At 42.6% G+C, this 22,973-nt stretch overlaps 1 protein-coding gene across 3 annotated transcripts; it reads right to left on the bottom strand.

Annotated features, from left to right (window-relative positions):
- Nucleotides 1–1,305: 1,305 nt before the first annotated feature.
- LOC100711630 (protein NLRC3) lies at nt 1,306–22,199 on the bottom strand. Of its 3 annotated transcripts, none has more exons than XM_025904957.1 (7): nt 22,063–22,199; nt 18,690–18,830; nt 15,730–15,831; nt 10,388–10,629; nt 8,482–10,270; nt 7,152–7,325; nt 1,306–1,528 (listed from the first exon to the last, which is right to left on the bottom strand). In XM_025904957.1, exons 2-7 carry the CDS (start codon nt 18,812–18,814, stop codon nt 1,321–1,323), a joined length of 2,640 nt encoding a protein of 879 aa, XP_025760742.1. In that variant the 5' UTR covers nt 18,815–18,830; nt 22,063–22,199; the 3' UTR covers nt 1,306–1,320. The 3 variants fall into 3 exon arrangements, with proteins under 3 accessions (XP_025760742.1, XP_019212841.1, XP_019212842.1); XM_019357296.2 differs by having other exon boundaries at nt 8,482–10,273; XM_019357297.2 differs by lacking the exon at nt 1,306–1,528 and adding an exon at nt 5,539–5,959 and having other exon boundaries at nt 8,482–10,273.
- Nucleotides 22,200–22,973: the final 774 nt, after the last annotated feature.

The following is a 22,973-nucleotide window of genomic DNA, read 5'->3' on the forward strand; positions in this document are numbered from 1 at the left end:
TTTTGTCAGACTTGAAATAGCCGAAATACCTTCACACTACGGAACTTCTCTGGCCCTTCCGTTCGACAAGCTCTCCGGCATTGGAACCATCATCGGTTTTCTTTTCGGTAACCTTCCGTCATGCTGTCGGTTGATTTTTCTCTAGTCGGCATCTCATTTCCTTCATTGGCTGCAAAAACAAATACACATGTGCGCCTTGGCACTTGTGCTGTACGTAACAAGTCACGTGACGTGACGCTGCGGCTGTGATTGGTTCGGCTCTGCGCTACTTAATTTGGATTGGCTGTTCTTTTTTTTTTTTTTAAGAGGACAAGGGAGATGAGGCCTATCGCAATAGTTTAATTTTTCTATCGAGAAAAAGTTATTTCGCAATACATATCGTTATCATTCTATCGCCCAGCTCTAGGGACTAGTAAAGCGCTATATAAATACAGGCCATTTACCATTTACAAACAGACTGAGTGTGAGTGAATGAGAGCACACACAGGACACTCTGACTTCTGAATGTGTGTGACTTAGTGAAACAGAGGATTGTATTGAATATATTGTGACTGACAAACAGCATTTTAAAGAGAAAGGTGTTTGGATTAAAATGGATTTTGTTAAAGTGAACGTGCTAATGAAATCTGAATTGACTGAAATGTGAAGTGAAGATTATTCAGATGTGTGAGAGAGAGAGAGAGACTGATAATAAGGTGAAGCTGAAGATCGGTGAACGTCATGTAAACACCTGATTGGTTGACTAGATATTAGACCGACAGTTTCAAGGTTTTCTCTGTGGATTATAACTTTAAGAAGATGTGACATTTATCAAGAAATCCTGCTCTCCGGATTATTTCCATGAACTTTGAGCTGGAACACATCTACAGTGCTGGAAGTGCCCATCTCACCACCAACCTCACTGTGCACATTCACTTTTTAACCCTTTGTGAAACAAAGGTTTAAATCTGAGTATTAATCTTTGTTAGTGCAAACACCTCTAATAGGTTGCTTTGGCCTTTCCAAGTCATATCTTCAATTGAAGTCTGCACTCCAGGCTTCTAAAACCATCTTAGCTTAACAAGCACTACAATCTAGAGGAGAGGTGCACTAACAGGTGTGACTGATAAGATCTGACTTGCAAGGACACTCATGTTTATTCGTATCAGGATAAGCAGGGAAGACATGGACATTAAGTCTGTCAGGCTGCCCGAGTCCCCTCACACATGTCAGCTCAGAACTCTGCATTATCTACTGATCCCTGATCAGGGATCAGATGTTCTACAAAGAGTAGAACAAGACTTCCTGTATAGGTGTCTGTGGGCCTACCGATCCACAGTGTCAGCACAAGTAAAACATGATGACTGACCTCAGAGTTTCGAATCGACATCGTGGATTCTCCAGAAAACCACACAGCTGCTTCACTCCTGAATCCTGCAGGTTGTTGTAGTCTCCACTCAGGTCCAGTACTCTGGGATATGATGGGTTGGACTTCAGCGCTGCTGCCAGATAATCACAGCTGATCTTTGACAAACCACAGTCCTTCAAGCTGTATAAAGAATGAAAGATGTAAGTTTATTAGACAAAGTGTGAGCTTGAAATCATTCAGTGTTTCATCATCTGTTCAGAGCTGAAGAAGGTTCAGAATGTAGAAGTTTAGAAAATGGAAACTCCAAACAGCTGAAGCCAACAGGAAGCAGCTTCTAACAAACAAGAGAAAAAACTCTAAATATTTCACATTAAAGTGAAAAAGTCATGTCTTTCCTTCAAGGGACCACCTTGAAGGCTTCACTTTTAAAGGTGAAGTGTGAAAGAAATGGACATATTTAAAGTCCAACACCTTTTTCCAGTCACATTATTAACCCTTGTATGGTGTTCGTATTTTTGTTACTCAGCCAGTGTTCATGGGTCTGGTGGACCCGCTAGAGTTTTGGCTTTCCAAATTAACACTATCAAACAATTTTATGTTAAATTACTCAACAGATGTTTACTTCATCCCAATTACAAGCCATATGAACAGAAAACATTTTTCCCCTTTACCTTTGTTAGAGCACATTTGTGAATTAATGTGCTTCTCCTTTTTTAAATACAATGTTATAAAAAAAATAAAATCAGTTATAATCAAGTGAAGTGAGTGGAAAGACACAACACATTTACACATGAAGCAATATGTTTCACAACTATTGATTTTTATTCATTTGAACTTCATTAGACAAATAACTCATTCAGGACAGTTTACATAACATGAGTTGAACACATACAGTAACAACATCAGTCTCGACACATAAGCCCCACTGAATTCTTTGCCTGTTTACACCAGCTTATCCAAAACATGAGGGGCAGAGTTTCACTGTGTGTGTGTTGCATATGTATTTCTTACACTTGCTGCATGCGTATTGAGTTTTCCTGTCCAACTTGGGTCCACAGACTTCGCACCGCTTCTTTTTGTTGCTGCTGGCCACAACCTAGGTGAAACAATCAGAAAAGCTACTAACACTCTCTCTCTCTTGCAAGGCATAAATGTCAGACATTTACTGCAACAGCATCACACACTTACTTCAGGCTTGGCAGATGGTGGTTCTGTAGGCCGGGGGGATGGGGTGCCAGCATTCTCCTCCTGAATTTGTCTCACGATTGCTGCAGAAGCTGGTGTTCTTGGAACACATTGTCTTCTGAGGATTTTAGGTCTCCCAGTTCCTCAAGAAAGAGGCGTCTCCTCTGGAGCTTCCCCCTGTTCCAATCTTTGTTTACTGCCATCCAGATGACAAAGGCGTTGTATGCCGAGATGTCCAACATGTCAAAGAATATCACCAATGGCCAGCGTAGGGTCCTCCTTTTGCAGCTGTAGGCAGTCACCAGCTTGTCCATGTTGTCCACCCCTCCTTTCGTGGCATTGTAATCCATGATGATCTCAGGCTTTTGATGCTCCTGGTCACAGACTCTTCCATCCCTGTGCAGTGTACTCATGAGTACCACATTCTTGCCTTTCTTTGGCACATAGGAGACCAGGGTCGTGTCAGCTGTGTACACAAACTTGGATGACTTGACAGGCCTGTTCTTCATAGTCATCAGTTGAGGTGGGAGCTCAGATTTGTTTTTTCGTATTGTTCCCACCATGGTCAGCTTTCTCTTTAGAAGCTCCTGTCCTAGCTTGTGTGAGATAAAAAAAAATTGTAAGTTCCAAGCGTATGAGGAAGTAGCATCACAGGCAGCCCAGATCTTTATACCATATTTTGCAGGTTTTGATAGTATGTACTGCCTAAAGGGGCAGCGGCCTCTAAATGGCATCAGCTGCTCATCAATGGTGACATTAGGCCCAGGGCTGTAAAACAGGGGGAGACGGTGCACCCACTTATCCCACACTGTCCTGATGGCAGCTAGCTTGTCTCTCTGCCGTCGAGCTGGTCTGTCATCTCGGTTATCAAAACGGATAATCCTGGAAATTTTGTGGAAGTTTTCCAGAGACATTGATGCACGAAAAAGTTCTCTGCCAGTTTCTGCATCCCACAGGGATTCTGTGGATTCCCCTTTGGACCTGAAAACTCCAGCAAGGATAAGAACCCCAAAGTAGGCCTGTCGATCAATTTGGTCCATCTCCTTCCACCTTTCTCCAAAAACACGCCTTCCTTCTAGATTACTGCAATCCAGAATAATTTTCTGGATGGAATCTGGGATGAAAAGATCAAATGAAGACTTGATGTCCTGCACATGAGTAACTGCCAGCCATGTTGGCCCTGGTTGCATCCTTATCACATTAGCAGCTCTGCAGGGTGGCTCATTTCTTGGGCAAGAAGACCATTCAATTTCACCATTTATTGGCATCCATATTTCTTCACTTGCTGTCTGGTGGGCTTGTTCTGGTCCTGGAGCTGGCTGCTGACGGGGTACTCGTCTTCGTTTTGTTATTAAATGGTGCTCAACCTCATCCTCTTCTTCAAAGTCACTGTCAGACTCTGAATTTTCAGAAATGTGATCCTCATATTCTGAAACCTCTTCCTCGACGTCATCATCAGAAGCTCCTCTTTCTTCCAAAATCAATTGCAAGGCCTGTGCAGCAGATAATCTTTTGGCCATCTTGATCAGTTGTGATAAGGACCGCCCTGGCAAAGTCTTATTTATAGTATTATGCCCCTAATTTGCAGGTGGTACAGGGTATGAGAAAAAAAATTGGATCCCGCAAGAGAGCGGGTAAAATGTGCGGGAATGTAAGAGCAGATGGCGTTGATAGTTGATTTTTCAACATTCCTTTGTCCCCCTCCCCAGCCTCTCAAGGTACTGGGGGAAGGCTGTAGTGTTTTATCACAGACACATCCCATGTGAGCATTCTGTTTGTTGTTTGGTAAACTTCCTGTCCTTTTGTGGCTTCACCGGTGTTGTGCATGGTGAACCAATACAGGAATTGAGCCATATATTGGGTGTGGGGGAGATTACCCTCTTTATGACCAATGATGTTGATAGAAACAGTTGTGATCAGGAAGTCACACACACAGACAGACGCACACACTCACTCATGTAGACACACGCACATTCTTACACACATTCTCGCACACATGCTTATACGTGCACACACACACACACACACACACACACACACACACACACACACACACACACAGTGCCTTGTCTTTGTAACCAAGGGGGGTTTTACGAGGGGAGGTGCATGTGTAAACTATTGTGTATTGTAACAGTTTTTCAAGAAAAGGCAGCGAGCGGAGGCCGGAGTCGAGGTCGTTTGTAATAGGATTCGAAGTGCGTTTCTGAGATACCGACCGAGGCCTCCCTTGCGCAAGTAGATCGATCGATTGCTGTTGCTTTGCTTCCTTTCCTTCACGGGAATAAGTCTCTGAGTCAGCGAGGTCTGAGTTTAGACTCCACACAAATGGTCAGACAAAAGAGGGTTATGAGGAAATATGATGAAATGTTGTGTATTAGCAGGAAGTTATTGAATCATTTTCCTCATTAACCAAACAAAATGATTGACAAACATGTTTTTACAAACTCAGTGTTGGACTTTGATCAGCAGGATAACCTGATGTTTAAAGTCATTTTAGTCTCGCTATATGAGAGTCCAGTTATTACTCAGTATTTATGGATGATGTTTTAAATTAGGCTCAAATATGTGACAGACATTTCATCCCGTGTCAGTTTGGCCTCATCCTGGGCCGGATTATCCAACACACACTCTGACCACCGGCCCAGGGGCCACGCACAGCTGGGCTCCATCCAAGAGACAGGACACAAACCAACACAATAATAAAGAACACCATTTGATCTTCTTACATTTTAGCTCTTCAAGCCAAACACAGTAAAAACATGAGCATATCTATGTTTTCTGATAAAATGATGTGACAGCCTTTCTCCCCTCTGCTGCCGAGGCTGTTAGTCTCTCCCAAACTCAGCTACAGGACTTCCAAATGAATGAAAGCAGCAGAAGTGGCTTTACAAATGAAAGAGGAAGAGGAGAAGAAGAGGAGAGGGAGGCCACCCTGACCATCACTGCAGCTGAAAACATCACACTTCCATTAAAGTTGGTGAGAAAATGTTGAGCAGGATGAGCTGCTGGCTAATCTGGAGGCCTGTGTTAGGCTGCTCTGTGTTCCTCTGCTTTAACACACACCTCACCACAGCAGCTGTGTGGGTCGTCTCTGTAGAAGCCATATAAGCTTCTGATACATGAACATCATCACAGCTCCTAACTTCACCTTTGTTAGCTTTGACATTCATGCTTTTCTTGTCTCGCTCTCTGTTTCCACACAAGCTCAAAGTCTCTGCAGCCTGTTTTTATCTGCTATCATCAGCTCTTCAACAGCCTCTTTCACATCCCTCACACACTCTGCAGCCTCATCAGTACTTCCTCTTCACTCACTGATGGAGCACAACATGAAGCTGTGGAGGCTGAAACACTGTCCTGTCAAACATCTCCCCGTCACCACTCCACTTCTGTCAGCCTTTAAATGAACCCTGCTCAAGTCTGTCACTTCTGTTTGGAGCTGTCAAGAGGAGAAATATTTTACTGCTATTATTTGCTGCTATTAGTATAATCATCATTACCATTTCATTATTAATAGTGATGTTGCATGCAGATGCATTCAGATGTTCAAATATATGGGTATTATATTAGTCTTTATTACAAGTCCAGAAGAACCACTTTAAATTGTTGAGTTGAATCTATAATTTTAAAGGCTTTTGAATGTTTTTATATTCTTATACTGAAGTCTTCAGTGGGTGAAGCACTCAAAGAGCAGGGACAGGAAACTGCTTTTACAGAAGTGAAACTGAAAGCAGACTCTGAATGCAAGTACTGTGAGTAGGATATGAAACTGTATTAAGCTTTTAGTAGAGGCTTTTGATTAAAACATTTATTCAGTAGATTACATATATAGTTCCAGTTAGGTTATTATATGTAAGGATGAGCCTCTGTTCTGGTGAAAGGTCAGAAGTGCAACGGGTGAGATGTGAGAGCATTTAAGGGCGAGACACACATACAGACACATATAGTGAGAGAGGTCATGACACGTACGCAGTACACAGCACGCACGCGCCCCCGCACGTGCACGCACACACACATATTAGATAGACTCCTTTGAGTAGGTAAAAGTTTAATTATGTTTTGCTTGCGACTGCAAAGTTGTGCCTGCATGAGTGACATTTTGTGCAGAACGTGGACCTGATGTTCCAGAAGATAAGCCTGGGCAGGATGGAGACGGGAAGCACCTGGCTTCGACGCAAAGATGATGTTCTGTTTTAAACTATGTTAAAAGTCATTGTGGTTTTGAGTTGACGTATGCTATATTAAGTCTGCCTGGCAACAGAAGAGGGGGTGGTACAATTCTCACCTCTATAAAGCCTTTGTCTGACTATTGTAAAGCAGTTCAATACTGAATCTGAACAGTATTGGCTCCGCATATGTGTATTAATTAAAATGCCGTCTAATTTGCACCCGGCTGGATCTGTGGTTATTTTTGGATTTCCCCTCAATATTCTGAACCTTAACAGAGCCAAAAGGAAAAACTGTTGTTCAGTCGTTTGGAAAGACAACATTTCTGAAAGCACTCAAACTTCTTCACATTTGTCTTCAGACACATCTTGAACATTTATGAACTAATGAAAGTTTCAAACATCAAAGATCTGAAATACAGAAAAACAACAACAGCTGCAGTGAGTGAACTCACCTCAGAGTCTTCAGTCGACAGTTTGGACTCTCCAGTCCAGCACACAGAAGCTTCACTGCTGAATCCTGCAGCTTGTTTCCACTCATGTCCAGCTTTGTCAGATGGGAGGGGTTGGACTTCAGAGCTGAGGCCACAACTTCACAGTGAGTCTCTGAGAGTCCACACTGAGTCAGTCTGTGATTATAGAAAATATAAAATGTGTCATTATAAAAGCAGAAATCTGCATTATAAAAACAAATTGAATGTATATGAAGACAAAAAAAGAGTGATGTCATAATCTGATGAACATCTGCTCTTCACATCTGTGCTTCAGCTCCTCTTACTGTGTTTGACATGACACAACGATTCAGTCTCTCTCAGACCTGCAGACTTTTAATGAGAATCTTTGTTTTGCTTTAATCTCCAGATGAAGGGGAAAGATGGCGTCACATTTAAGCTTCCATAATGTCCACTGTCTGTCAGTGAGATCTGATCCAGAGTCAGAGTGAAGACACATTTGGACTGTTTCCTGATTTGAATCTGACTCCAGAACATTTTGAATGAGTTCAGCTCAGTGAAGAGTTCCAGCTGGAAAGATGATCTCTGTTTGCCACCTGCTGTCAGGTACGACTGTTCACGTCCACACGAAGGAAAAACCTGCTGACTGTTACCAAACGGAGCAGAAATCTCATCAGTGGACAATAATGATGAATGAACTCAGAGCTGCTGATATCAGATCTGATTTCAGGGGAACTAAACAAAGAAATGGTTCGCTCATTTTAACTTTCTGAGCCATTATCTGCTGGTGTGTCGCTAGTTGGCAGAAAAAGATTTGTATTCCTGTTCTGGGCTTCAGTGTTTATGATTCCAAATCCAAAGTCTTCCTCAGCACCTTCATGCTCACTCATCATGTTTATGCCACTAAACTCTGTGTCTGTAGTTCTGTCTGTAGTCAGAGGAGAAGCTCAGACGGTGACTGCTCTGGATATTTGTCACAGTTTTTAACATTGGAGTTCACTTCACTACAAAGAAGCTCTTCATAGATTCTTATTTCTGTCTCTCTCTAACAGGAGTGCCTGAATGGCAACAACAGCAGCAGCAGATTTAAAATACTGCCCCCTAATGAAACAACAGAGGTACTACATGTAGATGTGAATCTACAACACACAGCGTACAACTACCAATGCAGGATCATGCTAAGTGCACACACACACATTTCCTGATCAACACAAAATATAATTTCATCTGAGAAACTCAAACTAATGGGAGTCGTTTAGTAGTGTGTACATCTGAAGAACTAAACTACTAATCTACACTAATTAATGATGTTAATAATCACATCTGGACTCACCGAGCCTTTCTGCAGTTCCTCACAGCTGGAATCAGTCTCAGTCGTCCCTGCCATGATGTGTTGTACTTCTTCAGGTCCAACTCATCCAGAACCTCCTCTGACATCTGCAGCATGAAGGCCAGAGCTGAGCAGTGGATCTCAGAGAGTTTCTTCTCTGATCTGTTCTCTGACTTCAGGAACTCTTGGATCTCCTGACGTACTGAGAGGTCGTTCATCTCCATCAGACAGTGGAAGATGTTGATGCTTCTGTCAGGAGAGATGTTATGACTGTTTATCTTCTTCAGGTTATTGATGACTCTCTGGATGGTTTCTGGACTGTTCTCTGTCTGACCCAGCAGACCTCCTAAGAGTCTCTGGTTGGACTCCAGACAGAGGCCATGAAGGAAGCGAACAAACAAGTCCAGGTGGCCATTTTTACTCTGGACGGATTTCTGCACGACTCTGCTCAGGAAAACATTCAGAGATGACTCATTATAATCGTTCCCCAGGAACGTCTTCAGCACCTCTGACTTCCTGCTGGTGAAACAGTGGAACATGTAGACTGCAGCCAGAAACTCCTGAATGCTCAGATGAACAAAGCAGTAGACTGGTTTCTGGAAGATCACACACTCTCTTTTGAAGATCTCTGTACAAACTCCTGAGTACACCGAGGCCTCTGTCACATCCAGACCACACTGCTGCAGGTCTTCTTGGTAGAACATGATGTTTCCTTTCTCCAGATGTTCAAACGCCAGCCTCCCCAGCTTCAGAAGAACTTCCCTGTCAGCCTCCGTCAGCTCCTGTGGACTCGTCTCATGTCCCTCATGGTACTTGTTCTTCTTCCTCTTTGTCTGAACCAGCAGGAAGTGTGAGTACATGTCAGTCAGGGTCTTTGGCAGCTCTCCTCTCTGCTCTGTAGTCAACATGTGCTCCAGAACTGTAGCAGTGATCCAGCAGAAGACTGGGATACTACACATGATGTGGAGGCTCCTGGATGTCTTCATGTGGGAGATGATTCTGCTGGACAGCTCTTCATCACTGAATCTCCTCCTGAAGTACTCCTCCTTCTGGGCGTCACTGAAGCCTCGTACTTCTGTTAACCTGTCAACACATGTAGGAGGGATCTGATTGGCTGCTGCAGGTCGGGAAGTTATCCAGACGAGAGCCGAGGGAAGCAGATTCCCCTGGATGAGGTTTGTCAGCAGCTGGCTGACTGATGACTTCTGTGTGACATCAGACAGCAGCTTCCTGTTGGTGAAATCCAATGAAAGTCTGCTTTCATCCAGGCCGTCAAAGATGAACAAAAGCTGAGAGACAGCCAGCTTCTCTGCTGTGACCTTCTGTAATGTTGGATGGAAAACATGGAGCAGCTCCAGAAGACTGTACTGCTCATCTCTGATCAGGTTCAGCTCCCTGAATGAAAGCAGAACCACCACACTGACATGTTGGTTCTCCAAGCCCTCTGCCCAGTCCAGAGTGAACTTCTGCACTGAGAAGGTTTTTCCAACACCAGCCACGCCGTTGGTCAGAACCACTCTGATGGGTCTCTGTTGGTTTTTAAAGGCTTTAAAGATGTCCTGGCACCTGATTGGAGCCTCATGGAGGGGGTCCATCTTGGAAGCTGTCTCCAGCTGCCTCACCTCATGTTGGGTATGAACCTCTTCACTCTGTCCCTCTGTGATGTAGAGCTCAGTGTAGATGGTGTTGAGGAGGGTTCTACTTCCTGTTTCATCACTTCCTTCAGTCACACGTTCACATCTCCTCCTCAGACTGATCTTATGTTCATCTAAAACCTCCTGCAGACCGACATCTGCTGAAAGAAAGAAGAACAATGAGACTAAAGAGAAAGAAAACTCTTCAATGTCTGAACAACAAGAAGTCCAGTTTTCAGAAATGAGTCCATCAGCAGACAGATGTTCAGTCTTACTTTGTACACAGCTGCTCTGACTGGCTGTCTGCAGTCCAGCTCTGGTTCTGGATCTTTCTCCACACCGGGGACATGAGGAGTCTCCTGATGAAGCAGACTGGTCCCAGTATGAGCAGAAGCACTGTCTGCAGACCCAGTGTCCACAGCTGGTAGAGACTTTATCCTTCAGGATGTCCTGACACAAAGCACAGCAGGACAGCTGCTCCTCCTCACAAACACCACTCCTCTTCCTCTTCCTCTCTCTGTGAACACATTTCTTTATCACTAACATTATTTACTGAATGCTGTGTAGACAATCATTCTGTACAATACGATAATTATAATTCCAGAACTGTTTACAACTTTTTATAACTTGCATAGTTCGTATTTCATATTTCTGTATAGTTTTCATATTTTTATCCTGTTCATAGCCTGTACACCCACTACAGCCTGTACATACTTAATTATAGCATATTCATGACATACCTTCATACTGTGTACATTGTAACATACCCATAATACACCCATATTTTGTACCCTCCTACCTAGCAGACCTATTTCTATAATCTATATTGTTGCTAATATATATATTTTGTAATATATCTATATTATGGCTAAAGCCTTGTTGCCTTTTACTTGACATGTGCAATGACAACAAAGTTGAATTCTATTCTATTCTACTGACTGTTATTAAAAATATCCAAATTTAAAAGATGAATACACACTTTGCACAACCTGCACTGCACACTGGTCCTAACGTCAAATCTAACAACAATTACAAAGAAGGAGGAGAGGTAGGAGACACTAAGGAAAGGAAACAATCAAAATGAACGCTAACAAATCACCTTCTGTCCCATCCCTGGGTTCTCCTGGTGACTAGCCTCTATGTCCACACTGACTCCAGTAGTACCCATTTAGATATTTATTCATTTCTGTGTGTGTGTATTCTGTGTTTGTGTTCTTCTATTCTCATTATCTTTATCCCATCTGTACTTTCCCACTTCCTCTCCCTGCCTACATAAACATGGAAGGTACTACAAGGTCATTTCAGTTTAATTCAGTTTTATTTATATAGCGCCAAATCACAACAGTCACCTCAAAAACCCAACAATCATATGACCCCCCTATGAGCAAGCACTTTGGCGACAGTGGGAAGGAAAAACTCCCTTTTAACAGGAAGAAACCTCCGGCAGAACCAGGCTCAGGGAGGGGCGGGGCCATCTGCTGTGATTGGTTGGGGTGAGAGAAGGAAAACAGGATAAAGACATGCTGTGGAAGAGAGACAGAGATTAATAACAGATATGATTCGATGCAGAGAGGTCTGTTAACACATGTTGAGTGAGAAACGTGACTGGAAAGGAAAAACGCAGTGCATCATGGGAATCCCCGGCAGCCTACTTCTATTGCAGCATAACTAAGGGAGGATTCAGGGTCACCTGGTCCAGCCCTAACTATATGCTTTAGCAAAAAGGAAAGTTTGAAGCCTAATCTTGAAAGTAGAGATAGTGTCTGTCTCCCGAATCCAAACTGGAAGCTGGTTCCACAGAAGAGGGGCCTGAAAACTGAAGGCTCTGCCTCCCATTCTACTTTCAAATACTCTAGGAACAACAAGTAGGCCTGCAGAGCGAGAGCGAAGTGCTCTAATAGGGTGATATGGTACTACAAGGTCATTAAGATAAGATGGGGCCTGATTATTTAGGACCTTGCATGTGAGGAGCAGGATTTTGAATTCAATTCTGGATTTAACAGGAAGCCAATGAAGGGAAGCCAAAACAGGAGAAATATGCTCTCTCTTTCTAGTCCTGTCAGTACTCTTGCTGCAGCATTTTGGATTAGCTGAAGGCTTTTCAGTGAGTTTTTAGGACATCCTGATAGTAAAGAATTACAGTAGTCCAGCCTGGAAGTAATAAATGCATGAACTAGTTTTTCAGCATCACTCTGAGACAGAATATTTCTAATTTTAGAGATGTTGCGCAAATGGAAGAAAGCAGTCTTACATATTTGTTTAATATGTGCGTTGAAGGACATGTCCTGGTCAAAAATGACTCCAAGGTTCCGCACAGCATTACTGGAGGCCAAGGTAATGCCATCCAGAGTAAGAATCTGCTTAGATACCATATTTCTAAGATTTTCAGGGCCGAGTACAATAACCTCAGTTTGATCTGAATTAAGAAGCAGAAAGTTAGCGGCCATCCAGGTCTTTATGTCTTTAAGACATTCCTGCAGTTTAACTAATTGGTGTGTGTTACCTGGCTTCATGGATAGATAGAGCTGCGTGTCATCTGCATAGCAGTGAAAATTTATGCTATGTCTTCTAATGATGCTGCCTAGGGGAAGCATGTATAATGTAAATAGAATTGGTCCTAGCACTGAACCCTGTGGAACACAAGATCCTTTTATTTGTGACGTACATATTTATACAAGTATAACACGCAGTGAAATGTGACCTGATATGCTCCTCGTCTGTGCAAAATAGAGAGAAAAGTAAGTACAGTATGTACGCAAGTAGATATATAAAAAGAGGACATAATGTGCAATAAATGAGCGAATTATATACATTAAGTTAAATAGAATAAAATAATCTGGAAATTAATCTGGCTTTTTGAGTAAAGGTTTAACTACAGCCAGCTTGAAGGCCTGTGGTACATAGCCGATTATTAGAGATAGGTTGATCATATTTAAGATCGAAGAATTAATTAATGGCAGGACTTCTTTGAGCAGTTTTGTAGGAATGGGGTCTAAAAGACACGTTGATGGTTTGGAGGAATTAATTATTGAAGTTAACTCAGAAAGATCAATTGGAGAAAAAGAGTCTAACTTAACATCGATGGTACTAAAAGTAGCTGTAGATAATATTACATCTGTGGGATGATTATTGGTAATTTTTTCTCTAATGATAAAAATTTTATTTGTGAAGAAGTTCATGAAGTCATTACTAGTTAACGTTAAAGGGATTGTTGGCTCAGTAGAGCTCTGACTTTTTGTCAGCCTACAGTGCTGAAGAGAAACCTGGGGTTGTTCTTATTTTCTTCAATCAGTGACGACTAGTAAGATGTTCTGGCTTTGCGGAGGGCTTTCTTATAAAGCAGCAAACTATTTCTCCAGGCTAAATGATGATCCTCTAAATTTGTGACACACCATTTCCTCTCCAGCTTACGAGTTATCTGCTTTAGGCTACGTGTTTGAGAATTATACCACGGAGTCAGGGACTTCTGATTTGAGGCCTTAGTTTTCACAGGAGCTACAGTATCCAGAGTCGTACGTAGTGAGGAGGTAAAATTATTAACAAGATGATCGACCTCTGTTGGAGTAGCGTTCAGATAGCTGCTCTGCTCTATGCTGGTACAGGGCATTGAAGATGATAACAGTGGGTGGATTATATTCTTAAACTTAGTTACAGCACTTTCAGAAAGACATCTACTGTGATAAAGTCTACTCTCCACTGCTGTGTAATCAATTATTGTAAATGTAAATGTTATCAGGAAATGATCAGACAGCAGAGGGTTTTCAGGAAACACTGTTAAATGTTCAGTTTCTATGCCATATGTTAAAACAAGATCTAGAGTGTGATTAAAGTGGTGGGTGGGTTCGTTTAAAGTTTAAGAGAAGCTAATTGAGTCTAATAACAGATTAAATGCGATGTTGAGGCTGTCATTTTTAGCATCTACATGGATGTTAAAATCACACACAATAATTATTTTATCTGAGCTGAGCACTAAATCAGATAAAAAGTCTGAGAAATCAGAGAGAAACTCTGTGTAAGGCCCAGGTGGACGATAGATAATAACAAGTAAGACTGGTTTCTGAGTTTTACAGCTGGGGTGGACGAGGCTAAGCATCAGGCTTTCAAATGAATTAAAAGTCTGTCTTGGTCTTTGGTTAATTAATAGGCTGGTGTGAAAAATTGCTGCCACACCGCCCCCTCGGCCTGTGCTTCGAGGTTTCTGGTAGTTAGAATAACTCGGAGGTGTTGATTCATTTAAACTAACATACTCATCCTGCTGCAACCAGGTTTCTGTAAGGCAGAGTAAATCGATTTGTTGATCAATTATTAAGTCATGTACTAACAGAGACTTGGAGGAGAGAGACCTAATATTTAATAATCCACATTTCACTGTTTTACTCTTTGGTTCAGATGTGGATACTGTATTGTTCTTTCTTTGTGATTTTTTATGTTTAAGTTGTTTATTGCTGGTTTTTAGTTTGTTTTTTGTCTTTTTGGGAGCTGACACAGTCTCTATGGAGATGGGTTTTTGGGGGGGTAGCAGGAGGAGAGAAGCTGCAGAGAGGCGTGTAAGACTGCAACTCTGCTTCCTGGTCCCAACTCTGGATAGTCATATTTTGGGGGGTTTAATAAATTTGTCCATATTTCTAGAAATGAGAGCTGCTCCATCCAAAGTGGGATGGATGCCGTCCCTCCTAACAAGACCAGGTTTCCTCCAGAAGGTTTGCCAATTATCTATGAAGCCCACATCGTTTTTTTGGACACCACCCAATTTTATTCCATAATCTAAAACTCATGAGTAAAACATCATTTCAATACTAATCCCAGTAAAGGGGACACTGAACAACAACCTTTCCTCTGACTTAAACAAATAACACTTTTCTCTGTGTGCAGCTGGCTGTGAGATGAAGGCTCAATGACGTCTACATAGAGCTTAAATATTTCATAATATTTCATAAGTTCATAAGTCTCAGGGAGATGCTTCACTAAAATCACATCAGAGCTCTGGTCTCTGCTGATGAAACTACAACTCTGAGATTGGAACTAAAGACTTCTAAATATTATTTCAGAAATTATTTCCATTTTTGTCAAAGCTTTTTTCTTCTACATCTTTTAGTAATTTTTTTTTTTTAAATCAAATTTGTCAGTATACTGTACAACTTTTCTAAATTGCTGATATAACTGAGAATTCATTGCTCCATTAATGATGGTGAGCCTTTCTGACCCAGAAACAGCAAAACAGGCTGAAGCTCTACCACCATGTTTCACAAATTGAGCTCTAGGCAGTGTTTTTGGAGTGTACACTGCTATGAACACCCCTGTTGTAGAGTGTTATCCTGATGGAGGTCTCATTAACAGCAGCCAGTATGATCCAGGCTTTAGCTGCTGGGTCTCTGTGTGACCTCTCAGACTGTTTAACAGATCAGACACAAAGAGAATCAGAGCAGCTCTTTAAAGACAAACATGAACCCACTCAGGTCACACTTTCCCCACAGATATGAGCATCACTGTCCTCAAACAGCAAATGACCAAGTAGTCTAACATTTTTTTTTTTAAATCTTTTCTGTTTATGATTTTTCACATCATATTTAATCAGGAAAACACAAACATGTAAAGGAGCTCATCACAGTTCTCTTACCTCTTTGGTCCAGTTTCATTACTGAAGTCTGGAGGGAGATGTTTGGACCGGTCACTCCTCACAGACAGATAGCTTGACACTAGAGACAGTGACCTCTGACCTCTGCAGACACAAACATGTTTTATTCAATGAAGTCATCAGGTTTCAAACACTTTGATGAATTTATTGTACAGTTGCCTTCAGGGACCTTTTGGCCTCCTGAGAGCCGTCTTTCTCTCTTTTTGTGTTTCAGCTCTGCCTCAAGCACAAAGGGAACTTCATATTAAACTTCAGCAGCTGTGACACACCATTGACTCACACAGCGTTCGATTAATTGCAACAGTTTTATTTACATGTCAAACAGTAGATGCTTTCCTCCAAGCAGCTCAGCCAGAGAGTTAGTCTGCACCTTAAGGACTTTGGACAGTTTTACAGCTGCCCCTGCAGACACACACCTCCTCTCGTCCTCAGCATCACTATAAAAAGTGAAGCATTCATTAATGAAACCCCTTTCACTTGGCCCTCAGCATCCCTGGCACTGCCCCTCGAGCCAGCTGCACCACCCGACCACTGCAGCAGAGCCAGACACCACACCTCTGCCACACACTCCCACCACCCGACTGAGGCCAGGGCAACATCTGGGCCAAAGACTGGTGTCATGGCAGGGTGTATGTCAACCAGATGTGGGCCAGGTCTGGCAATGAGGCACTATTTATGTTCCTATTTTCCTATTTTAGTTAGAAGATCCAAATGCCATGTTGCAATACTATACTGCTATGTTAGCCAACGTTTCAAATGCAGGTTTGACAGGTTTGTGAGTGTACACTTTATCCAAAACCTAGTAATGGTTTACTCATCTTTGGCAGTGGGTGGCTGTAGCTCAGGAGGTAGAGAAGGTCACCTATTGATCGGAAGGCTAGTGGTTTGATCCCTGGCTCCTCCAGTCTGCATGTCGTGAGCGTGAATGTGTATGAGTGTAGTTAGGAAACACTCAGTTTAGAGAAAGTGTGTGATTGGGTGAATGTGGCATGTTGTATAGAGCACTTTGAGTAATCTGGGGGAGTTGAAAAGTGCTATATAAGAATCAGTCCAATCACTGTCCGAACAGAGTTTTGTTATGTTACTTTTGCACTATTATGCACATGTTGTTATTACATGGCTTAATTAAGGTACACATTAGGCTGACATCTGGGGCCAGAGCTGAAACTGTTCTGGGCCAGCACAGGGCCAGCAGTGTGTCAGCAACTGGCCCGTGGATGCACACAACTTACACATGGCCCACACACTGCAAAGAATGACGGCCCTTTGGTGGCACAGACCAGAGGTAATCCACACATGGGCCAGCAAAGGACCACCAGTGTCTGCAACTGGCCTTGTGCTGGCCCATGTGTGGGCCACCTCTGGCAAACCAGATCTGGGCCACCAAAGGGCCGTCATTCTTTGCGGTATGTGGGCCATGTGTAAACACATTGTGTGGGCCAGATCCGGACCATACCAATTTTGTTATGTGGGTGGTAGCCCAGATACTGTACCTCCCTCCGTCCAATCGCACACTTTGCCCACTGTAGCTGCCGGGCGAACGCAAATGGCCGATCCTCCTCAGTCAGCCGACTGGCACTGAACCGCTGGCGGTGAAACTCCGAGCAGAGGCTCAGGTGATCCTGTACCGCATGGCAAATGTCCTTGAAGCTGCCTCTTGAGGCAGGCTCAGAGCTGCAGTCTGGGCCTCTGCTGATAGCATCGGCAGCAACTCCAGTGCCCATTCTACGGCTACCAACTGGTATGCCTCTGCCACGGCCTGGAAAGTTTCCAAGAAGGTGTAGTGGCCAGCCACACTGCCAGCGGAGGAGGGGGGAGAGGTGGTCCCGACCTGCCTCTCTAGCATTGCGGGTCTTCCACTCAGCAAGCTTGTCGAGCTGCACCTGGTGAACCACCGCCTGCTCCCGGTGCATGGCAACCATTTCTGCCAGCATATGGGCCTGCTGCTGGAGCAGCTGTGCAGGTGGTGCAGGCTGGGGATCAGACATGCCAGCTGTGTTTCAGCACGACTGTGACTACTGACCCACAAAGCGTTTGATTACCATATTTTTCGCACTTAAAATCCTTTAATTTTCTGAAAAATCGACAGTGTGCCAAAATACGACATCTTTCAGAGCTTCATTTTAAGCTGTCAGTTAGATATGACATTTGAAAGAACAGAATCATAAATAGTTTTGCTCATCTAATTGTGGCTCCTTGCCAAAGCTCCTTGAGTTGCTTGGTCTCTGCTGCTGGTCTCTCTCTCCTAGTCTTGCAACAAGGCTGCAAAGACCCCAAAACTGTCTCTTTGTTTTTGGACTGTTTTCCTTTTGTTCTATTTAGGATAGAATAAAAAGGTTTTTTTGAACCTCTGAGGTCTTTGCTCAGCTCTTCACTGACACTGAGAAAGTTTCTGTTTCTTTCTTCAATAGCAGTAAAGCATGTATAATAGAATAGATAATTGTAAAATGTTCTTTAACAGCATGAGAACATTGGTGGGCAGTCGAACTTCTGCACTGCCCATTTGTGGACTCTCTAAGTAGCTGTGCAGTCCAGCAGTTCTCATACTGTCTTACAGTGTACAGTGACATTCAACCCAATTCCTGTGAGTTTAAGACTGTTGAAATAAATGTGTGTGAGTGTTTGTTTTCAGCTTCAAAGCGGACTTTGGATTAGAAGGACACGACATGTACAGTCTGACTGCCAGCTAGTCCTTTCGGTGGTAACATTACAAGCCTCAGAAGTTTGTACTGTTGACTGAAATTCAAGTTCATGGCAACAAGTTCAAAGTTGTTGCACTGAAAAACAGGTGAGCTGGTGATCTGGAATGAGTCAGAGGAACTGTATTCATTTTCAGTTCCTCTCAGCTCACAAACACAGTCAGAAAATCAACAAGAATCAACACTGATTATAATGTCAGTGCAGAATTATTTCTGTTAACTCAGTGAGTTCAGCTCTCTGACCTCATTGGTCCAGGTTCACCACTGAAGAGTGGAGGTCGATTTTTGGACCGGTCACTCGTCACAGACGGACAGCTGGATCCTGCAGACTCTGTTCTGTCCTCCTCTTCCTCCATCATCATCTTCATGTGGACTTCAGTCAGTCTGAGAGGTAAACCACAAACACTCAGTGAGTTCACATTAACAGAAGTTACTGAGTTACAGTCGCTGACCTCTGACCTGTCCTGTAACCTAGAAACCAGGTCAATATGTCTGTAGGTTCTCAATCATCCAGGTCATGTGATCTAAGGAGCTTGGAAAGAAAAGAGGATTCTTTAAGTTTTGTGAAGACGTTTCATCCGAGAAGCTTCTTCAGTTCAGTTTAAATCAGCTTCTCTTCATTGGCTCCTTGTTAAATCCAGAATTGAACTCAAAATCCAGTCACACAGCAGGATGTAACATCCTGCTGTTTGGGATGTTTGTCACAGACTCCTCCAGCTGCCACGTCACCCACAAATGTTTGTTAAATTAACCAAATTTATACAGACTGTACAGGTCCTTCTCAAAAAATTAGCATATTGTGATAAAGTTCATTATTTCCTGTAATGTACTGATAAACATCAGACTTTATTATATTTTAGATTCATTACACACAACTGAAGTAGTTCAAGCCTTTCATTGTTTTAATATTGATGATTTTGGCATAAATAACTCATGAAAACCAAAAATTCCTGTCTCAAAAAATTAGCATATCATGAAAAGGTTCTCTAAACGAGCTATTAACCTAATCATCTGAATCAACGAACTAACTCTAAACACCTGCAAAAGATTCCTGAGGCTTTTAAAAACTCCCAGCCTGGTTCATTACTCAAAACCGCAATCATGGGTAAGGCTGCCGACCTGACTGCTGTCCAGAAGGCCATCATTGACACCCTCAAGCAAGAGGGTAAGACACAGAAAGAAATTTCTGAATGAATAGGCTGTTCCCAGAGTGCTGTATCAAGGCCCCTCAGTGGGAAGTCTGTGGGAAGGAAAAAGTGTGGCAGAAAACGCTGCACAACGAGAAGAGGTGACCGGACCCTGAGGAAGATTGTGGAGAAGGACCGATTCCAGACCTTGGAGGACCTGCGGAAGCAGTGGACTGAGTCTGGAGTAGAAACATCCAGAGCCACCGTGTACAGGCGTGTTCAGGAAATGGGCTACAGGTGCCGCATTCCCCAGGTCAAGTCACTTTTGAACCAGAAACAGCGGCAGAAGCGCCTGACCTGGGCTACAGAGAAGCAGCACTGGACTGTTGCTCAGTGGTCCAAAGTACTTTTTTCGGATGAAAGCAACTTTTGCATGTCATTCGGAAATCAAGGTGCCAGAGTCTGGAGGAAGACTGGGGAGAGGGAAATGCCAAAATGCCTGAAGTCCAGTGTCAAGTACCCACAGTCAGTGATGGTCTGGGGTGCCATGTCAGCTGCCGGTGTTGGTCCACTGTGTTTTATCAAGGGCAGGGTCAATGCAGCTAGCTATCAGGAGATTTTGGAGCACTTCATGCTTCCATCTGCTGAAAAGCTTTATGGAGATGAAGATTTCATTTTTCAGCACGACCTGGCACCTGCTCACAGTGCCAAAGCCACTGGTAAATGGTTTACTGACCATGGTATTACTGGGCTCAATTGGCCTGCCAACTCTCCTGACCTGAACCCCATAGACAATCTGTGGGATATTGTGAAGAGAAAGTTGATGAGCTTAAGGCCGCTATCGAAGCATCCTGGGCCTCCATAACACCTCAGCAGTGCCACAGGCTGATTGCCTCCATGCCACGCCACATTGAAGCAGTCATTTCTGCAAAAGGATTCCCGACCAAGTATTGAGTGCATAACTGACCATAATTATTTGAAGGTTGACTTTTTTTTGTATTAAAAACACTTTTCTTTTATTGGTCGGATGAAATATGCTAATTTTTTGAGACAGGAATTTTGGGTTTTCATGAGTTATGTATGCCAAAATCATCAATATTAAAACAATGAAAGGCTTGAACTACTTCAGTTGTGTGTAATGAATCTAAAATATATGAAAGTCTAATGTTTATCAGTACATTACAGGAAATAATGAACTTCTCAAAAAATTAGCATATTGTGATGAAGGACCTGTATAACTACCAACTCTCACTAGCTGTACTGATCAATTATCTATTTTGGCCTCAAGTGTTTCTGACAAACAGTACATGATTGTCTCAGGTGGCTACAGTGACACAAATGTTATATACAAACTCAGTACGCAATCATATCAGATGACGTTCAAATTTAATTCATTTCCTGAGAAAAGACAGACTGTGCTAACAGGATGTGATGCTACAACACTAGTCAAATATTAATTTGTAATCTTTGTTGAAGACATTTCTTTGTTATGGAAAAAAATATTAAAATCATCATGAACAATAGGAGTGGACTTGTATATGTATTTTTTTTTTTTAACCAATCTAGGCTGAAATTAAGTACAAATGTATTGTGCATGAAACTGGAATTAAAATATGTTCATAGAGCCAGGTGCAGATGTGTGTCACAAGTTAGTCTGACTGTAGGCTCTGGCACTTAGCCACAGGGGGGCGCTAGTTGACTCGACTCCATTTCAGTGCACAAAGTAAACTGCACGCTTTGTGAGGCGAAAACGCTGAAATCGAGTAATAAAACGTACGAGGGGAACGATAACGAAGACAAAATTCTCCGGATCGTTTACTCTTGCTGTCCTATGAACAGCATCGGCGTGGTGACGTTTATTTGTTTGCCGTTTTCGCGATCGCCTCATGTATGAAAATATCACCCGTAACAGTTTTAATATTTTATTGTTCAACAGCAATAAAACTGAAGGGCTGTATTCAAGGTAACCTCACAAATATCACAGATAAAATATTCAGTGTTTATTTCCTGGTTTGTGTGTAGCGGCTCCTGAAAAACAAGTAGACCATACATCAGATTAACTTGTGTTAGACCGTCACAAGTTAATCTGTGACAGCGGCTGTCAAGCTGAATAAAGATACGGCACTTTTGCTCATTTTGTAACACATAATACATAATGGAACGATGCATTGTTATATTGAGCCGCTCCCCGTTTTAAACTCTTAGCCTAAAACAGCAAATGTTTTTTCTGCAACATCTCTAAACTTCCGTTTACATATTCCAGCTGTGAGTCCGTGACCGTGAACTATGGAGCGGCAGATTTGTGCTGTTTGTGCTGAACTAAGCTGCACACAGCTGATGTTAGCCAGGAAAACATTACACACTGACTTTAATGGAGAGACCGGAAATGCAAACAACACAGCTTGTTGTGTGAAGAAACAAACATGAGCTGAACAAACAGTAAAGTTCCTAAAGACAAACTGTTAAAGGAGGAAACAAAGCAAACTTACACTTTCGTCACACACCAACAACAAGCTCCACTCCACACCTGGACACTAAACACGGACACACAGGTGCTTCCTAGAAGGAGGTGGGACAATGGGATTTATTATAAAAGCAAATAACATCGGAAACCGCGGGAATATTTCTACTTTTCGCGCGCGGGTTTTTGAATTGCTCGAGCTGAATCCTCGAATCACCTGACTCTTGACTGGTAGGAGGGCGGAACCCAAAGGAAGACGAATCCTAATGTGATTGGTCAGGTTGATGGACACTTCAGGTAACTGCGTTTAATCGAGTTACTCTGTGGCAGCAGCGTAAATGCTGTTTTAAACCGTGTTTGTTTGCAATTTTTAAATTATCAAGTTAGCTGAATGAACTATCAGCAGTTACTGTTTGTTGTGCAGCAGTGGAAATACTGACAACTGTCACTGGATTCATTTAATGCTGAAGAAATCTTTAAACCAGAGAATTCAAAGGCAACATCTGAAGCCTCTGCAGTCCAAATCTATTAGTGTTGAGGGATATTAATGTGGAGGGGACCACGGACAATTTAGTCACCAGATATACACATATATATACATACATATAGATATATACATATCTCCGTATATTTAAGTGTATTTTAAGTATTTTTGGGAAAAAAATATATTTTCATCTGACTGTGATTTAGACTAAATAAATTTATGAGAGGCCACCGACGGAAATACTGACAACTGTCACAGGACTCAGTTTGAGCGATATCACAGACTAACACTGAACTATCAGCAGGTCCCGAGTGAGTCTTTGTGTTGCTGTTTGTGTGCACAGCAAAGCTTCTTGGTGTGTGTCTTTGGTGTGAGGGCAGAAGGTGTCAGTCTGCCACTGATCCACAGATGTTGATGTGATGTTGTTGTTGTCATAGGAACAGCCTCCACAGACA

This window comes from Oreochromis niloticus, unplaced genomic scaffold, assembly GCF_001858045.2.
Source record: "Oreochromis niloticus isolate F11D_XX unplaced genomic scaffold, O_niloticus_UMD_NMBU tig00007819_pilon, whole genome shotgun sequence".
NCBI lineage: Eukaryota > Metazoa > Chordata > Actinopteri > Cichliformes > Cichlidae > Oreochromis > Oreochromis niloticus.